The 20,366-nt window shown below is 34.6% G+C and overlaps 2 protein-coding genes across 2 annotated transcripts; both read left to right on the top strand.

Annotated features, from left to right (window-relative positions):
- The first annotated feature begins 1,967 nt into the window (after positions 1-1,967).
- Positions 1,968-5,028, top strand: LOC113395509 (cytochrome P450 6B7-like). The gene is made up of 2 exons (XM_026633096.2): positions 1,968-3,354; positions 4,734-5,028. Exons 1-2 carry the CDS (start codon positions 1,974-1,976, stop codon positions 4,901-4,903), a joined length of 1,551 nt encoding a protein of 516 aa, XP_026488881.2. The 5' UTR covers positions 1,968-1,973; the 3' UTR covers positions 4,904-5,028.
- Positions 5,029-14,780: 9,752 nt separating this feature from the next.
- LOC135193917 (cytochrome P450 6B7-like) lies at positions 14,781-17,074 on the top strand. The gene is made up of 2 exons (XM_064218372.1): positions 14,781-16,182; positions 16,511-17,074. Exons 1-2 carry the CDS (start codon positions 14,802-14,804, stop codon positions 16,678-16,680), a joined length of 1,551 nt encoding a protein of 516 aa, XP_064074442.1. The 5' UTR covers positions 14,781-14,801; the 3' UTR covers positions 16,681-17,074.
- The last annotated feature ends 3,292 nt before the right edge of the window (positions 17,075-20,366 follow it).

The raw sequence follows: 20,366 nt of genomic DNA, 5'->3' as shown, positions 1-20,366 counted from the left end.
AAATGCGTAAATTCAATACATCAAAGTTATTACATTAAAAGTTTTCAATAAGTGGGTAGAACTAAATCTAATTCATGTACAAAGTGGAATAAACAAAACAGAAACACCCACATAATAAAACATAGCGTTCGTGAATAATAACAAGTATACTAACTACTTTTTAACAGTCCTGACTGCCCTTACACTCCTAGAATTAATGCCTTTAGTGGTTTTGGAGGCTTCCTCTGAAAGTGGCGACACTTGCGGGATTGATGCATCAGTCACAGAGCTTGGAATCGCCTGAAGTTCAGCCATGGTGGAGATATGATGCCGCGTGCTATCAGGAGACAGAACTATGATGATACCATCCCGAGTCCAGCACTTTGTTACCCCAAAACGTTTCCTTGCAGCCAAGAATGTTTTGTGCCGACTCTTCGTAAGGAACTCTGACATCGTTATCCCAGTGCCTTTGAGATTCGTCTTAGCCGACCAGACTTTGTCCTTCACGCTGCCATCCTTAAATCTAATTAATATTGGACGGGGCTTCTGAGTGACCGTGTGACCCAGCCGATGACAATACTTAAAGGAGTCGGGAGTAATGTGTGGCAGTTTAAGATGTTCAGTAATAATTTTCAACGCATTGTAGCCAACATTCTCTTTACTCCCTTCATCGACTCCGTGCAGTAGAACAACTTTCTTCCTCGAGTGCATTTCAAGCTGATCATATTGCCTTGATAGAAATTCAACTTGCAATTGCAAATTTTCTAAGGCAATCAGGACAAAAGATCGAAAAGCATCGAAAAGCATTATAAACACAGATTAAGCACATGAAAATTCAGTGTTGCTTACCTGGGTTTGAAACCCTAACCGCTGGGTCATCTCGGCTCCAAATATTATAAAAAATACATAATCATTGTAATATATATATTAGAGGTCGCCCATTGGTTGAAATCTATTATCTATCTTCCTATTATCTATAGGTCATAAAATTATATGTATAAGATAAACTACAAGAGTTATTGACGTTTTGACTTTGATACGATGTGTGTTGGCTTTGACGGTCGGTACGAACGTAAATAATAAATATGTTTTATGTATATGAGTCTAGCTGTTTGTTTTCATTTGATATTATTAAAATGAAATAAAACTCATGTTATACTTTTGATAAAAGATTTTGATTAAGACAGATTTATCTAAAACTTAATATATTTTTTATAGTTTGATCTTTATTATTAATAAAAAAAAAAATCTAAATATTTTAGTTTAAATAATTACAGTATGAAGCAATGTGTATCATCCCAGTTTAGTGGGATTAAATGCAACCACAACCCGAGCATAATACAAACTTTTTCGAAATCTTACTTCACATAAATATAAAGTCTGGTGTCTTGTGCTTGCTTAAAAATGTGTTTTCGCTAAATTACTGTTTGGTGGTGTTGATGATGATGATGATGAAGATGATGATGTCGTCCTGACCGATTTCGGGCACGGCGGCCAATCTCATAGGAGACCAGCCAAATACGCAGAACATTTTATAGTGCACAAGTGTGTACTCTCTCATAATCCGATTCGACGGCAAATCCAACACGATAGGAAAGAGTTCTAGCGCAGGATCAAACGGTTTTACGTGATTGCCGAAGCAACGAAGGTTACACTTCAAACATTCAGATTCCGGGCTGATAATTTTTCGACAGAAAAACCGAATAATTTTCCATCGGTCCGATCCTGGGTTTAAAGCCAGAACATCGGATTCTGTGTCCTTACATCTGGCCACTTGAACAATGAGACAATACAAGAAAGGATAGCTTGTCACACTAGTACAATTTATCAAATAAATTGTAGTTGTCATTTTATTACACAAGGATAAATAATGAATGAATATATCCTTATCTCAGCACTTGAAATATGGTTCCCCTACACATATTGTAACGCAATCAAAGTCTATAAATGTGGGCTGTCGTTAACAGAAAACACTCGAATTACAAAGCTACAAAATGATAGTCCTGTATTCAAGTATCACTCTCATACTTGCGGTTGTGTATTCACTGTATTACTATGTAACTAAGAATCACGATTATTGGAAGAGGAGAAGGGTGCCCTATTTAAAACCCACATTATGGTTCGGAAATTATATGAATTATATTTTATTTAGAAGAAATTTGCCGAAAGTCACGCAGGAGATTTGCAGGAAATTTCCAAATGAGCCATACGTCGGAGTTTTCTATGGCACGGATCCCGCTCTCATCATCAAAGACCCTGACCTTATCAAACTCGTAATGGCAAAAGATTTTTGTTACTTCACCCATAGAGAGCTATCTCAGCACACACACAAGGAGTTAATTACGCAGAATATGTTCTTCAATGGAGGTGACACGTGGAAAGTTCTACGTCAAAATTTAACGGCCCTCTTTTCATCCGCCAAAATAAAAAATATGTTTCCTTTAATTCAATCTTGTGCGAGTACTTTGGAAGACGCTCTGAGTAAAGAAATAACCAATCAAAATACAGTCGAGATCAAGTCTCTTTTAGCGAGATACACAATGGACTGCATTGGTTCTTGTGCTTTTGGTGTAAACACTGGTACGTTAATGAACAAATCACCGTCTAACCCGTTCATCATAATGGGCGAAAAATTATTTGATGTTTCAAACTATGGAGGATTTCGATGGGTCAGCCGTGCGATGTGGCCCTCCCTCTTTTACAAATTAGGTTTCACACTGTTCGAACGTGATATACAGATTTTTTTCCAAAAATTACTAACCGAAGTTTTTGAAAGCCGAGATTACAAGGAATCGGCGAGGAACGATTTTGTTGATCTTATCTTGGGTTGGAAGAAAAAGACATATTTGAGTGGCGACAGCATAACCAACTCCAACACTGGAGCTAAGACAACAGTAAGCCTGACTGTAGATGACAATCTACTGATCGCTCAGTGCACACTCTTCTTTGCTGCGGGATTTGAAACGACATCGACTACGACAAGCTTTTTACTTTACGAACTAGCAAAGAGAAAAGATGCTCAGATCCGAGTGCTTCAAGAAATCGACGACTATTTCCAAAGACACGAAGGCAAGTTACAATACGAGTGTATCAATGAGATGCCGTTTGTCCAAGCGTGCATCGACGAAACGCTTCGTATTTATCCAGTTCTGGGTAACCTTACTCGCGAAGCTGGCGAAACCTACACTCTTCCTACGGGTCTATGTTTAGAGAAAGGAACGCGAGTTCATATACCTGTATATAATTTGCATCATGACCCAGATAACTTTCCGGACCCTGAAGAATTTCGCCCAGAACGGTTCTTTGGTGATGAAAAAAAGAACATCAAACCGTTCACCTATGTGCCTTTCGGTGAAGGACCTCGAATATGTATAGGTAAAGTCCTTTTTTATATTTATCGTATAACAAGTTTCCGCTCGCGTTAGAAATGTATTAGTTGTCCGTTTCTGTACGACTGAGACCATGTATGCCAATATGCAGAGCAAGTTAAGACATGAACGGGTAACAATCGAACTCACTATACCATTTATAATATAATATATTAATAATAACCGAGCCTGCTGCTTTACCATCATTTTACCCTCTCGGAAAGATTAAAAATCATCGGAATTAAATAAGCAGCCTATGTCCTCCCGGTACTCAAACTATCTCCATACCAAATTTTATCCAAATCAGTTCTACGATGAAAGCGTGAAGAGGTAATAAACAGAGTTACTTTCGCATTCATAATAGTATAGATTTTAGGTTTACTTTAAATAAATATTCTTATAAATAATCGCACATATTAAGATACTGTCGAGATACATGACAATATTATTATAAGCAGGAAATAACTTTATTTCTTTTTTGCTTAGGTCGCTGCGTTTCTGCGCCAAGGCAAGATAATAAACGTTAAAAAAACAAGTTATGTATAAAATATATTGCATATCAAGTTTAAGTCTAGATTATTCTATATAAATATACATTCAAAAGATTGAGTGTTTTCTATTTGGAGAAATATCGTAGCTGAAATCTATACTAAAATTATAAATTCGAAAGTAGCTCTGTCTGTCTATTCGTTTGTCAGCCTGTGGTACTTTCACTATCAAATCACTGAGTTGAATTTGACAACATTTATTATGAAGCAAAATGTACAGCGTACAAAGTATAAACGTCTCTGCTTCAAGCGCTATTTTTATCACGAGTTCAATAACACAGCGAAGAAGATAAGTGTCAATAGAGCAATGGATTACGGACCGCATACATGTGACATACTGAGGGATAAAATACACACATAAATAAAAAATCTATACGGTAGATATTTGGGGTAGTCTGCATAGGTATCACTCCCTTCCCCCCTTTGCTCATAGACATTGCCATAAGAAACATTCCAAAACCAATTCCTCACAGCACCAATGCGCTAGCAACCTTGGAAACTAAGACATTTTATTTTCAGTAGGACAAACAACCGTAGATACAATATCACATGAAAAAATAAAATTACATTTATATTAAGTGACCTGCGCTCCAATCTATTTTTTTTTGTTTATAGATAATTCAAATTCCCTTTTCAAAATTCTCTATGTACCATCGATTCAACATAATCCTGCAAAGACCAATTTCATCGTTTCTTTAGCATACGTTATATTAAACCTTATTTATAAAAGTCATTTAGTTAAATACTGTTTTCTTTCTTTCCGTCATTATTGATTTCCCATTTGAAAGAAGAAGACACAACATTGTTTAAGTAATCACCCTGTTAAATCTGATTTCAGGAATGCGGTTCTCCAAGATGCCGATATTTGCGGCTCTCTTCACTATATTAAAGAACTATAGTGTCGAGCTGGCTGAGGGCATGCCTCGAACTGTTGACTTTGAACCCCGAGCCTTCGTAACTCAGGCTATGGGAGGAATTCATATTAAGTTTAAACGTCGTAAGGCATAAATTAAGTACAAAAGAATTTAATAATAATTATTATTTATATAAGAGCTTGTTTTAAAGTCAGAATTCTTACGTTCATTTATTTTTTATTGCTATTTTTGTTAATAGCCAGTGTTCAAAATTTAGTAAAAAAAATTCGTCAATAGCTACGAAACTAAAACAATAACCTTTCTCAAACAAATGAACTAAAGTTCCGTAATCTGGATCTGATTGTATTCTGTTTGTGTACCTATAACGAATAAATGAAAAAATGAATGGATGGACGAATGGATCAATGGATAGGTGGATGGATGAATGAATGAATGAATAAATAGATAAATTAATAAATAAATACTGTTGTACATAAAGAACGTCCTATTAATAATAGTTTTTGATAACAAAGTCGCGTGGCTCAAACGATACTTGACGTAAACATTGCATCTGTAATTCAATTGCCTGCAGTACTATTAAGTAAGAACTCGCCTCGTATACAGTTATATAATAATTGTACATAACACTTGCTATGATATCACAATTATTATTTTCGCTGAGTTTCAACTCTGTTCCTACAGAATAGTTAGCGAGCTACTATAAAGTGGATCAAAATAAAAAAGGCTTTGTGCAAGCCCGTCTGGGTTGGTACCACCCATTCATCAGATATTCTACCGCCAAATAACAGTACTCTGTATTGTTGTGTTCCGGTTAGAAGGGTGAGTGAACCAGTGTAACCACAGGCACAAGGGACATAACATCTTAGTTCCCAAGGTTGGTGGCGCATAGGTGATGTAAGGAATGGTTAATATTTCTTACAGCGCCTTTGTCTATGGGTGGTGGTGACCACTTACCATCAGGTGGCCCATATGCTCGTCCGACAACCAAAGCAAAAAAATAAAAAAATCGGTTATATCAGTTTTTAAATAACATTTGGTAAGATGTATTATATAGTCTGTATTGTTGTAAAATATTGTACTATAACGTTATTCTAAGAGGGTTTGGTAACAAATAAATAACTCAGTAACATGCCTGTTGCAATGTTTTTTATTTGACAGTAAAGGTTTGAATGGATTGTAACGATGATAACATATCTTTTAGCGTCCCGTTGATGTACAGGCGGTAATTTCTGGAACGGAACAACACTATCAAATCAGTTCAAACAGCAATAATAACACAATAATAATTATTTATAAATAAAGAAAATTAAACTGACTCCAATATTAGAAACAGCTAGTGAACTAATTTTGGGACGAAGAGTACAGAATTACATCTTTATCCGTTCAGTAGTTCGTAAAGAAGTACTAAACACACTATTTTGGACTTTTGCATCAACTTTATGGAATGACACAATAATAATAACTATTAATGGCAGTGATAATAATAACTATTAGTATTAATATTAATGGTAATATAATAATAATAATATATTTATTTGCCAATAAAAGTAGTACAGAAGATTCATGACACATACAGGCAACCCGAGATGAACCGAGATGGCCCAGTGGTTAGAACGCGTGCATCTTAACCGATGATTTCGGGTTCAAACCCAGGCAGGCACCACTGAATTTACATGTGCTTAATTTGTTTATAATTCATCTCGTGCTCGGCGGTGAAGGAAAACATCGTGAGCAAACCTGCATGTGTCTAATTTCAACGAAATTCTGCCACATGTGTATTCCACCAACCCGCATTGGAGCAGCGTGGTGGAATATGCTCCATACCTTCTCCTCAATGGGAGAGGAGGCCTTAGCCCAGCAGTGGGAAATTTACAGGCTGATTATGTTATGTACAGGCAACCCCCATGCTAGGAAAATCCTGTGTTATGGGGACATTGATCCGTCCACTACAACTAATAAAATCGATGTTGTTTTAAAAGTAGAATACACATTTCGTATGGTAATAGCAGATACTATTTTTTTTTTGGTAGTAGTCTGGTAGTGTTTAATTTGAATTTTAGTGTAATGCTTCTATATTGAATAAAGGAATTTGAGTTTGAGTTTATACAACTACCTACCTATATTTACCTATGTATATCGCTGAAGCTACTAGACCGATTTTAATGAAACTGGTCCCAAAGTTGAAGTGTATCTAACTTAAATTAAAAATGATCATCTCGATACGACTTTTAGTTTTAGAGAAATTTGTCGACAAACAAACAAACATACACTTACGAAAATAGGCACACGTGCTAGGAATTCTAAATGGATCATCATACTCAAATATAATTCAATTCTAACAATGTTACATACATACACGTCGAACTGATAATCTCCTTTTTTTGAAGTCGGTTAAAAAGGACGTAAAAAGAAAATACAACATATGTATCTAAAAATAAAAGGGTTTGATTTATTGACTAATTACTAGCCTTTATTCGCGAAGAATTCAACTTGTCAAAATCCATTGCCGTTGTTTTTTAATGTTTAAGTTATATCTTTATAATAATGCATATTTAATTTGTAGAAATTAAAATAAATTATAAATGTCAAAACTCTAACTCAAACACAAATTACTTTATTCAATATAGAAGCATTACCCTTACTTGTTGATAGTCAAATTAAACACTACCACCTGTATAACGTTAATCAAGTATGGAAACTGTTGCATCACAAACATCGATCCCACGGCACGCACTTCTGACTTTCCTAAGATATATATTTCCAGTGGGCCGGCGGAGTGGACTATGGCCTCACTCACTCACTTTTCCAATAATTAATGAGAGTTCTGAGCCTAGCGTCGTTGACATTTTTAAATTATAAATTGTGACAATTATAAGGTACTTTTTATTAAATTTTAGTAAACTTAGAAACTACATAAGTACATTCATCTACAATTTAATTTTAGAATGAATTTTACTAAAAACGTCAAAATCACTTTGTGTTGGTACAATTAGTTAGATACTTCAAAAGAAATTAATTCGCACATTTATATCTTCAAAAATTTAAATTACTTCATGTATTGAGTTTCATACCCCCTCGATATTTAAAGAGTTTGTCTCCGATGGGAATCCTCCAATTCTAGAACACCTTCATTATTGTTCATATTTCTATCTTGACAAAGAATAACAATACCATATGTAATATTGTATATACTATATTTTATTACCCTTTTGTATATTTGCAAACATACATACAATTCTTCAAAACCGATTTTACCTACGTCAAATAGGTACATAACGCGAAAATTCAAATTATGATTTTTAATATATACTATGCATGTAACTTAGTATATATTAGGTTTTTACTATAAGGACACGGTGCACACGGGGCACGTGCCCACGGCCCCCGAAAGGCTTATACTGTAACTTTATTTGGTAATGTTGGCAATACTCCAGAACCGTGTGAGGTAAGGGACAAAGGGAAACATGTCTTTGACATTTTTCAGCTTTGATATGGTTTGTAAAGAGAGAAAATAAGGTAGACTACTATGACCCGCATATTATTGGCAATAGGCAAAGAAGACTCTGATAACTTACTAATAATAATTAATCGGAGTATTTACATATATCTCCAACGGTACATATTCAATATCTTTTTTGAACCCATCTCAAGTTAAAACATAATCGTAGAAAACGGCCGTGACATGGCAAAAAGTCACATTGCGACTTCTTCTTTCTTTCTTCTTCATTCCTGCCATCGACTTGCGACATGCGACATTGACTGTAATTGTATATAATGTTTAAAGGATATCCGTATCAAAATAGTATATCACCGAAAATTTCTTTCGACATTTCTCACTCGAGAACTGAGTTTTTACAGCCAGCTAGTGCTGTGTACATGATAATATTAGTTAACAATTGAACATCATTCTTCTGTATAATAAAAATTATTACACTGACTTATTACGGTCATAAATGTTTTCAAAACAAAATTAAATACATAATTAATAACTCGTAATGAAAAAAACTATACAACTTTATGGAATATTCTTGAATGTTGTGTTAATTATAATAATTTGTTTATGTTGTAGTCATTTGAAACGGTTTCCGTTCAGAAATTGTTATTGAAGCTTAGTAATTAAATTCAGGATTGAAGATCTTATTAGTTTCATGAGACTTACTATAGATTTATACCTTAGATTTTAGTAAGAGCTTTTTTTTATGTAAAATGTAGGTGGACCGGCAAATGAGCCGCCTTCGCTCAGACATTGGCGCTGTTAGAAATGTTAACCATTCCTTACTTCGCCAATGCGCCACCAACCTTGGAAACTACGGTGTTATGTCCCTTGTGCCTGTAGTTACACTGGCTACCAAGTATTGCTGCTTGGCGGCAGAATATCTGATGAGTGGGTGGTACTTACCCAGACGGGCATGCACAAAGTCCTACCACCAAGTAGAAGTTGTATGCCTATGCCTAGTATTCTACCGAAAATTACGGGTTCCAATCCGGAATCGAAATTTAAATTTATGTCAGTCAAAACACGAGATCCTGTATTTTTCGTTTTCTGCGAATATATAGCAACATGCAGCGGAACAGCGTAGATTGAACTTCAAATATTCTCCTCAAGAAGTGGGACTTGATCCTGCAGCGGGTTATTTAGAGGGTATTCCTCTAATAATTAATAAATGCAATTAAAAACTGTTTGTCTTAATTTTAGATGTTATTGTAGTTTTTCTTTGAATAAATAATATTTTATCTAAATCATTTTCAAAATAAAATTTGATCTGCCTCTTGCCAAATCTCAAAGTTCAAAGATTTGTTTTATATACAACATATGTAAGTCTTTTGGATTTTTCTTAGTAATTATTGTATATTTAAACGACACCAACTAAACAGCCATTCGCAATACCATCAATTACCAAAACGAATTATAAAAAACCGACCAAGTGCGAGTCGGACTCGCACACGAAGAGTTCCGTACCATTGATATACCATAGGTAAACAACAGTAGGTACACACATTTATTGATATCAAGCAAAAATAGGCAAAATATGACATTTATGTATGGGAGCCCCCTTAAATATTTATTTTATTATTAATTATTAAAGTAAAAATACAACTCAGTATTTAGTGAATAGTTCAAGTGCCTACCTGTTGCTATTGTTGACGGTCTGTTTACTGTTGACGGACGGACGGAAAGCGAAGTCTTAGTAAGAGGGTCCCGTTTTACCCTTTGGGTACGGAACCCTAAAAATTCAATTTTTGATCGATCGTCAAGCACTCTCCGATGACGTATAATGAGTCGTGGAACATTAACAAGATAAAATCATTTGAATATAATCTAATTAAACATAAAATATATATATAAATGACTGAAACTACCGTAAAATAACAATTGCAACGCGATTATTCGATGTTTTGCATTTTTCTTATCCGTAGATATTACTTGATCACAGTGATCAAGCAAGATTGTATATTATGTCGCGTGTACAAACAAAAATAAAACATTCTGAGATGCAAGTCATGTAAACATCTCAGTCGACAGTATTTCTGTAAACAGAATATTTATAACTTTTGTGTTATTCATTCCAATCGAAGATGGAGCAAAGGTAAACAAACCGTTGCTATGGTTTGCTAATAGTTATGCAATGTTATACATCTTTAATACAACACTATTGCACTTCAGTTTGTATATCCACTTTAATTTCACTTCAAAAATTTCGATAACAGCTTTGCCGACATCACGTCGTCGTTCGATTACAGCATTTTTTTCAGATATTCATACCATAGATTATATAAGATCTCGATAAATGTTATTACATCTTTATTCTTCATGTGGTTGGAATATACAATTGTTTTAAGGAGTTTATCTTTAAGCATGTGTGAGCCTCATGTCTTGAACTCAAGTAGAACAGTTCGGACACAACGGAGTCGTGCAATAGTGCAACCTCTCGCCTTGGAACTTTTCCCGAATACTTCATCGTGTCTTGGCCATAACGTCAATCCCGGCTACCTAAATTATTTAGGGATGCCAAACGCCTTATGTACGAATGATGGCAAGAGACCTGACTGTATTTATTATAGTTGCGATGGAACATCTTTCAACATGTTTATATACTATCAATATAGTCAAATTGAGAGTCCCATACTTATGATCTGAAAGTGGCAGTACAAGTATGGAACCGAGAGTTATAAAGGACCTTGGGAGAGATTTATGACTAAACTGGATAAAGCTTGGCTTTCGACGGCTATAACGATATACGCAGGTGAGGTAACCAACCTATGAAATATTAGCTTGATAATGTATTTATGATCCTCATCTTTATTTGTATTTGGTTTATGCTGTTGAATTGAGTTACACCAGTTAGTTGTCTTCAAGCTGGAATACAGGTATACCAAGGATTGCTGATTGGTGGCAGAATATATCATGAGTAGGTGGTATCTACCCAGATGGGCTCGCACAAAACCCACCAAGAAATATATAACAGATTCTTGCCAGTTTCTTCCATTAGAATTTACGTTCTAAACCAGTGGTAATTTAATCTACGTGAAATATCATCTTGTAACATAACGGCTTCAATAGAGAACATTTTGATTGATTAAAATTCAATATCCCATTATCCAATTATGACAGATAATTTCGAAGTAAGTCGAAATATGATTTGACATTTTCAGGCTGGGCTCGTTTTAATCCAGGGGTGAAAAAAACATAGAAAATGTTGGTCTTGAAACATAAACAACGAATTCATATATCTACACAAATGTAAATAATGGAAGCATCTGATGATGACGATGATTTTAAAGTAGCTGCCTTTTTAAAATTATCACAGGCATTAAATCGAAACTACCATCACTTTTAGTATTTATTAGTTTTATTAGAGAAATTTAAAAACGAGTAAAACTTACAAATGTAAATCAGATTTTTATTGGATAGGAAAATCTCTTTCGGATTTTTATGAAAAGTGACCATATACGTAAATACTACATAACTTTACGTATGTAAAAATATTCCATGTAAACTACAAAATAAACGCTGGCAAGACACAAAATTACTTGAATAGCAATCGTTGTCTGTCTTTTGTGTTTCAAACTGCAACTAGTGTTTAGTGCTACAATTATTTACATAATAGGATTGTTTAAGGTAGGTTTCCATTACAATCATTTCTAATATCTGCACTTGAAACACAGTTCGTCTAGATAAACAATTACTTAACATTATAATAATGATTTATATACGAATGTTATAAAGAGGAAATATCACTTTGTTTGTAATCGATAAATTCTGAAATTAACCGAATTTAGTTATTCCTTCAACAAAAGTAAGATTTCAGCCTGAAATAATGTCAATGAAAAGCAAGTTGTAAGAAAAAGCGCTAACAAGCTGCTTAATCCTCAAGCGCGTATGTACTCTTGTAGTCACAAACTGAACGCCGCGTGCAAAACCACGGTACAGCTAGCCGTTTATAACTTAAGGTCAGTACAGAACCGACACTTGATGATATCGTATACTCATAATTTGTCAATTTTTCATTTGTATAAACGAAGCTTTATATTCGTCTTCACCACGAATAATGTTTTGTTAGAAAACAAAGGTATGATTTGTCTTGTAACAATACTAGACACTAATTTAATGATTCCACTTTATGATAATTCAATTTTTAAAGACGAAAACTATTACGTCAACGTAAATAATATTAGATATTTCAAATTACTATGTAATTTTGTCGTCTCAACAATCATTTGACGTTGGGTCTTGTAATTACACTGATTGCATTTAACTTGTCATTTCCAGTGTTTCTAAACGTGTGTCGACGTTTTATCATTCATACGGTGACCATAAAGATTGAAAATTATGGAATACTCGATGAAAACCTTACACGATCAATATTTAAATGAAAGATTTGGTAGGTTTTCAGAAAATAATGGTTCAACAAAACAGTCTGCAAATATTTTAAGTTTACATAAAATTGCTGCTGTTAGAAGTCTTTTCCACAATTCTGCTACAATTTTTGCGGTGATTGTCAGAATTTCATAGGAAGAAGGGGAGATTACATCCCTTTTTTAGTGTTCAACTCGGCAGTGAAGTTGAAAGTAAGAGATGACATACACAAATTATTGAATGCCTGAATTTGAATCTCAGTCTCATAATATTTCCTATTTGGGACAACACATTAGTTGCAGTTCTACGTAGTGTTATTGTGTTCCCGTTTGACGCTAGTATGTTTACAGCAAAAGGGACTTTTTAGTTACCATAGTAACATATTGGTTACCAGGGTTGGAGTCGTATTAACTATTTAAGAATTCGTTTACAGAGCCAAATTTATATGGATGGCGACAACCACTTAATATAAGTTGGTCCATTTACCAGTCTCGTTATGACAATTTTATTCTCTGAGAAAAATTGCTGTTTCTCAATAAGCGGCGTATCGTATACTCGTAACACTATTTCACCGACGGTTCCTTAACCTGTCACCAGCGAGTCGTTAACCAAAAAAACTTACTTTTTTGTCCTTAAAAATATAAACTAATTTAATACTATTAGTTCTGCTCCTGAAATCAAACCAAGACCGGTGGATTGCCGACCCAAAAATAATACTGAGGGAATAGAGACAATGTCCCTTTACTTTCGCAAACACTTAAATATCGTTTTCTGCGTAGTGTCAACTTTTTTCTCTTTATTTTTTGGATGGGCAAGATGGTAAATGGGACAACTGATGGTAAGTTATCAATAAAGTCCATAGACAGTGTAAGGAATATTATATATCCCTATAATTATATTGGTATATGGTTGGATATTTAAACGAATTACGAAATAAAGAAATTTTTACGAATTAACTGTACAAAATAATTTCGTTGATTCTTTTTATCTTTGTAAAATCATCAATTAGTCTCAAATTGTTAAATTACACTTTACTTAGCGACAGATTTAAATTATTTCGAAGCAATAAAGCAATTGTTTATATCTGTAAAAGAAAATTGATATGATATCAACTTAGGAAGTTAGTGATAAGGAAATAAATACACTGAAAATCCCAGAAAACAATTACTTACACTACAGAATTTAAAGTTTTTTTTCTTCTGATTTTTTAATTTCTATTTTTCCCTCTGACACTAAGAGTGGCAGTGAGATCTAGGGCTCTGAATAGCGATCATTTTTTATGATGTAGTTAGGCGGACGAGCAAATGGGCCACCTGACAGTAAGTGGTCACCACCGCCCATAGACAATGGCGCTGTAAGAAATATTAACCATTCCTAACATCACCAAAGCGTCACCAACTTTGGGAACTAAGATGTTAGGTACCAATTTCCTGTAGTTACACTGGCTCACTCACTCTTCAAACCGGAACACAAAAATACTGAGTGCTGCTGTTTGGCGGTAGAATACTTCCTCAAGATCGATATAAAGTTTTTTTCTTCATTAAGCTGAAAGAGCTTAAGATAATTAAAATAAAGCTAAAGAGCTAAAATTAAAAAAGAATTAAAATTTCATGATGTCAAAAACAGTCTCTCGTATGGATTTTTTTTTTTTTGACCAAATGGATAATGTCATGTGTAACCAGTGCCAAATGATAATTTATCTTAAATTCATTTAATTGTAATAAAATAGTGTAGTGCCACAAGCACTGTAATAATACCAGTAACTTACTAGGACGGTCCCAATATAAATATATTTTTATTTAATTTTTAGAATAAAGGATCTAAAAATAATGTTTTACTACATTCTAAGTCTGTACCTAACGAATATTTAATCCAGTCCAGGTACAAACGGTAAAAATAAAACAGGAATTACTAACAAATCTCCATATAAATACCTATCATGCAAAACCTTTGCATTAGTTGGTATATTCAAATAAAGAGCTCGAAATTCTTTTGTTGCAATTTTATAGGACAAAAATACAAAATACTTAAACGCATTATTTCCTACGTCATCTAATTTTCCTAAAACGACTAAGACGTGGTTACCCTACATATTGAGACTTAGTTGGCAGCGAGTGTATAAATAAGGATGATTGTTAACTTACTTAAGATAAATGAAGTAAATAGCTACAAAATGATGGTGTTCTATCCCATTTTCACGGCCATATTTGCCGTTATATATTTATTGTATTATTATATAACTAAGAATCATGATTATTGGAAGAAGAGAAATGTGCCTTATTTGAAACCTACACTATTATTTGGAAATTATAAAGAATATATTATCTTCAGAAAATATTTACCGAAGGTCACGCAGGAGATTTGCCGAAAATTTCCTAATGAGCCATACGTCGGAGTTTTCTATGGCACGGATCCCGCTCTCATCATCAAAGATCCGAACATTATCAAACTTGTGATGGCAAAAGATTTCTACTACTTTAACTACAGAGAGATATCGCAGCACACACACAAGGAGTTAATTACGCAGAATATGTTCTTCAATGGAGGTGACACGTGGAAAGTTCTACGTCAAAATTTAACGGCGCTATTTTCATCCGCCAAAATGAAAAATATGTTTCATTTAATTGAATCTTGTGCGAGTACTTTGGAAGACACATTGGGTAAAGAAATGACCAATCAAAATACAATTGAGATTAAGTCTCTTCTAGCGAGATATACAATGGACTGCATTGGTTCTTGTGCTTTTGGTGTAAACACTGGTACGTTAATGAACAAATCACCGTCTAACCCGTTCATCATAATGGGCGAAAAATTATTTGATGTTTCAAACTATGGAGGATTTCGATTGGTCAGCCGTGCGATGTGGCCCTCCCTCTTTTACAAATTAGGGTTCACACTGTTCGAAGGTGATATACAGCACTTTTTCAAAAAATTACTAACCGAAGTTTTTGAAAGCCGCCAGTACAAGGAATCGGCGAGGAACGATTTCGTTGATCTTATCTTGGGTTGGAAGAAAAAGACATATTTGAGTGGCGACAGCATAACCAACTTCAACACTGGAGCTAAGACAACAATAAGGCTGGATGTAGATGACAATTTACTGATCGCTCAGTGCATACTCTTCTTTGCTGCGGGTTTTGAAACGACATCCACTACTACAAGTTTTGTACTTTACGAACTAGCAAAGAGAAAAGATGCTCAGACCCGAGTGCTTCAAGAAATCGACGACTATTTCCAAAGACACGAAGGCAAGATACAATACGAGTGTATCAATGAGATGCCGTTTGTTCAAGCGTGCATTGACGAAACGCTTCGTATTTATCCTGTCCTGGGCGTCCTCACTAGAGAAGTAACGGAAGACTACACTCTTCCAACAGGTCTACGTTTAGAGAAAGGCACACGAGTCCATATACCTGTATACGATTTACATCATAATCCAGAAAACTTTCCGGATCCTGAAGAATTTCGTCCAGAAAGATTCTTGGGTGAAGAAAAGAAGAACATCAAACAATTTACTTATATGCCCTTCGGTGAAGGACCTCGGATATGTATAGGTAGATATTTTGTATATATTGTATTATACAATTTACTAAATCAATGTCATGAAGCAATACTCCTAATCCTCCTCAAGAGTGGATATCGAATTTTTACGCTTAAAAATATAAAAAATAATGCAGCCATATTGAGAAAAATAAAGAGCAATTTATCAAATCAAGCTAATCTGCGAGTATAAGCTTTTATATTATGTTCATATCAATTGATATGTTTTACTCTGTTCAGAACATTTATAACAATTGAATCAATTTTGCCCTATAACATTTTTGTATTATTTACTAATTTATTTAATTTATGTTCGTTTACAATTATTGAATTTTATTTTAGGAATGCGGTTCGCAAGGATGCCGATAGTTGCGGGCCTCCTCACTATATTGAAGAACTATAGTGTCGAGCTGGCTGAGGGCATGCCTCGAACTGTTGACTTTCAACCTCGGGCCCTCGTCACGCAGGCGATGCAGAGAATTAATATTAAGTTTATACCTCGTAAATTATAATTATACATTATGTCTTGTTTACTAATATTGACCTTAATACATATTATACGTATATCATTACGATTTGCTATTAATTTGTTCGTTGATAATATTGTCACTTAGGTTAATTGGTACTAGATTTTGTTTGGTGATTAACATTAATCGGGCTGGTGTCTGAAAGTCATGTAACTATTCGATTATCTAAAACTGACTGTCTTAATCTAAAGAAAATATCATACAACATCAACAAATTTTGATTCGAATTGAACTGCGAAAGGAATATTAAATTTTGCTGATAATTAAAGTTCAGTTAAACAAATTTAATCACCAATTAACTGATTGTTTCATTAAGTTTAAAGGCTTACAGGAATCTATAGTTAATTTATTATAATATAAAGCTGAAACTTATCTATCATTTATTGACTTCCTATTGACAATCTCCATATCTTAAGTGAAAAGGATCGTAATAAATTACATCGTTATCAATGTGTGTTCAAGATTATTTATCGTTGCATTCAAACTGCGTATAAATGGAGCTATTAGTAAAACTAAGACATGTCCACACACACGTGGATAAATATATTTTTGCATAGTGTAAACTTTAGAATTAAAACCGAGTTTACAAACAATTAAAGTCAAGGTGGAAATAGCACCACTAATCATCATTATTCACGATTCATATCGTGACGTTTAAGTCTGGTTTGAGTCTTGTTGATGGAAAACGTGGAGCTTATTCAAATCCGGGAAAACAGCAATTTGTAGTTCGTGTCATCTCCTGCTCGGCGGTTAAGGAACACGTTGATAGGAATGCATTGTAACGGAATAACTACTAAGTGAGGAAGTTAAATTTCCTCATTTTGATTTCCATTATATGATTTATTTATTCCTTTAACTCTGAAAGTATTTCTGATAACAATGCGTCTTAGTGTAGTTGATAGTTTATAAGGTTGCAGCTACAAACGTCGTGGTTTCAGGCTTAAGACGTAATGGAATCTTGGTGTCATTCTCATTCTTTGTAAAGTTACGTTAATCCGTTGACTCTGCAACAGATGCAACAGATGCTCTCTTACAAATTTGTGCATCATCAGGGTAACATAAACTTGATACAACTGCATCGCAGCCACGTGCAAAGTGTGTGTCGTCAATCGTACCGGCGCTGCGACACACTTGCTTGTTGTTATTGTAGTTATTATTTCGAATTAATATCGTAAACGAGTTAAAAGAAGCTGATGATTCTCCTAAGAATTAAGAGGTATCTTTTAAAGACAACGATTTTATTGGTTGTAATATTTCCTTCGTAAATATTTATAAAATAAAAATATATTTTTCATGTAGCTGTGCTTTAATTTACCAAAGAAAAATTATTGTTGTGTCACATCTGCTATCTGTCAGTGAAAATCCCGTCAAAGAGAACGGCTAGAGATTATCAGGAACAAACAGACGGACAGACAAAAATTGAAAAAAATGTTATTTTGGTATATGTACGTGTATACATACATATGTATTTAATAAAAAACGGTTATTTTAATATTACAAAAAGACAGTCCAATTTTATTATATGTATAGATATGTTGATATAAATGTTTTATGAGGACCCGCGTGAAACCCAGAAGAGCAAATAAACAATTACAAATCGTGTTTCTAAGAATTATACTTATATTCGAATTATATGACAAAAGAAAGCTTATATGAAGATTACAAGTATTAGTTTATTCATCATCATCATTCATCTCCTCCAAAGATCGCCAAGACGACCGGTCTTGTGCAGCCCGCAACTAGCAGCTTCCCGCGACCTTCACCAGGTCGTCGAACCACCTCGCCTACACAAGCTGCGTCTTCCGGTCCGTGGTCGCCGAAGAGAACTCGTCCGCTCCATCGGCCATCGGTACTTTGAGCAATGTGCCCCGCCCACTGCCACTTAAGTGTCGCAATTCTTCGGGCTATGTCGGTGTACTTAGTTCTTCTGCGGTTCTCCTCATTTCTGTTTCGATCTGGCAGAGAAACTCCGAGCATAGCCCTCTCCATTGCCCTTTGGGTGACCTTGAGCCTTCTTATGAGAATAATCGTGAAGGACCATTAGTTTATTCGAATATTATAAATTTTGTATCTAACAAATACTAGTCAGATATCTACATTTTAGTAATACAATAGTTATATTCTAGTTAACTAACATTGCTTTTAAAATGAATTAGGAGTTTAAGAATTATTAATATTAAGGCCTTAATCATATATAAATAAGAGTTAAAAAATAGTCTCTGTACAAATCATGACAGCGTGGTATGTTGGCAATAATGCTAGCAGCATTTTCCCGTTCACAGTTCCGAACTTCTGGGCAAAAACTGAACCATTCACCAACAATCGATATCTTAATAATTTCATTGTGAATTTATGAAATAAGGCGTTTTCTTGTAATTTTTTTTCTTGTTGAAAGTGGAATAGTGATTAATTATAAATAAAGATATATGCATTAAGAACTGTTTGTAGTGCCTCACATATAATATGTTAACTTAATGTTTGGTTTCAGTAGTGTCTGTCCGGAGGTCGATTATTCAGTTATCGCCACATTCGGCCGCAGCCAAAGCTTTTGTTTTGAATTTATGAATTTATATAAAGAATTTAATAAGATTATTAAAAACAGCTTCGAATTCATTTCAATTATAAAATTTATTTAACTTTAAAAAAAATTTATATAAACTTCTGTTTCAGTTCAGATTTTTTACGTAGTGTAAAATTAGACTAGCAAATTATTTTTTTTCAAATTGTGCATAATTATGTTATTAAGATACATCCACGGGCTCACAGTTGCCCGTGCCTTTTTTTACAATTTAATTTAATATTTTTATGACAATTTTTAGCGTACAGAGATTAACAGTAGTTACTATTCTAACATTATCAGCTTATTAACTACTGTAGATCGAAGAGCAGCAAACATTTTCTCCGCCTCCGACGTCTTCTTGCCGGAGGCTCTCGCCCGTACTGACGTTCATGTATATACTTTATATAGATAGGTATATATATATATATATATTTTTTTTCATGTTACCATATGTGTGGGTTGTGTGTTTCTTATCGGTAAGTAATTACATTTATTTTAGATTTAACTATATAAATAATTTATTGTGCGCCCTCTCGGCCTGCCCCAGTTCTCTAGCATGTCGGGAGCGCTCCTGTTCCACGTTATTCTTGTGGTGGTTTCTTGAGTCCGAGAGGGAGAGTACGGTCTCATACAGCCCCTGCAGACAGTCATGGACAGCTATTTTTGCCTCCTTTTTCATGGTTACGGCAATTTCTAATTCCTCCTTACCCTTCCGCAGGAATTCATTTGCAGCTCCCGTGACCATGTCCATTTCGACACCGGTGCCTCTCCTCGGAGTTCTATATAAGAGACTAACTCTCCTGTTGTAAGCAGAGGTACCCGAACCGACTGAGGAAGTCTCCATATCCTCGCCGAGGTCCGATTCGAATTGTTGTAGCCGGTCCTCTAGGTGGTGTGTGAGGACGATTTCTGCCACGTTTGGCTGTGACGGTTGTGGCAGGTCGGAGGTTGGTCGCGATGGCTGCGAGGATGGTTTTTTAGTTTTAGTTAGGACCTTTTGTCTAAGTTTCCTTTTTTCCGGGGCAGCTTCCGCTGTTTTATGTAAGCTGACAATACTAAGTGTTTGTGTTATTTCTTGTGTATGTATTAATGTTTTTTTTTTTAAGTCAGT

Source organism: Vanessa tameamea, chromosome 21 (genome assembly GCF_037043105.1).
Source record: "Vanessa tameamea isolate UH-Manoa-2023 chromosome 21, ilVanTame1 primary haplotype, whole genome shotgun sequence".
Lineage (NCBI taxonomy): Eukaryota > Metazoa > Arthropoda > Insecta > Lepidoptera > Nymphalidae > Vanessa > Vanessa tameamea.
This window is presented reverse-complemented; position numbering and strand designations above follow the sequence as displayed.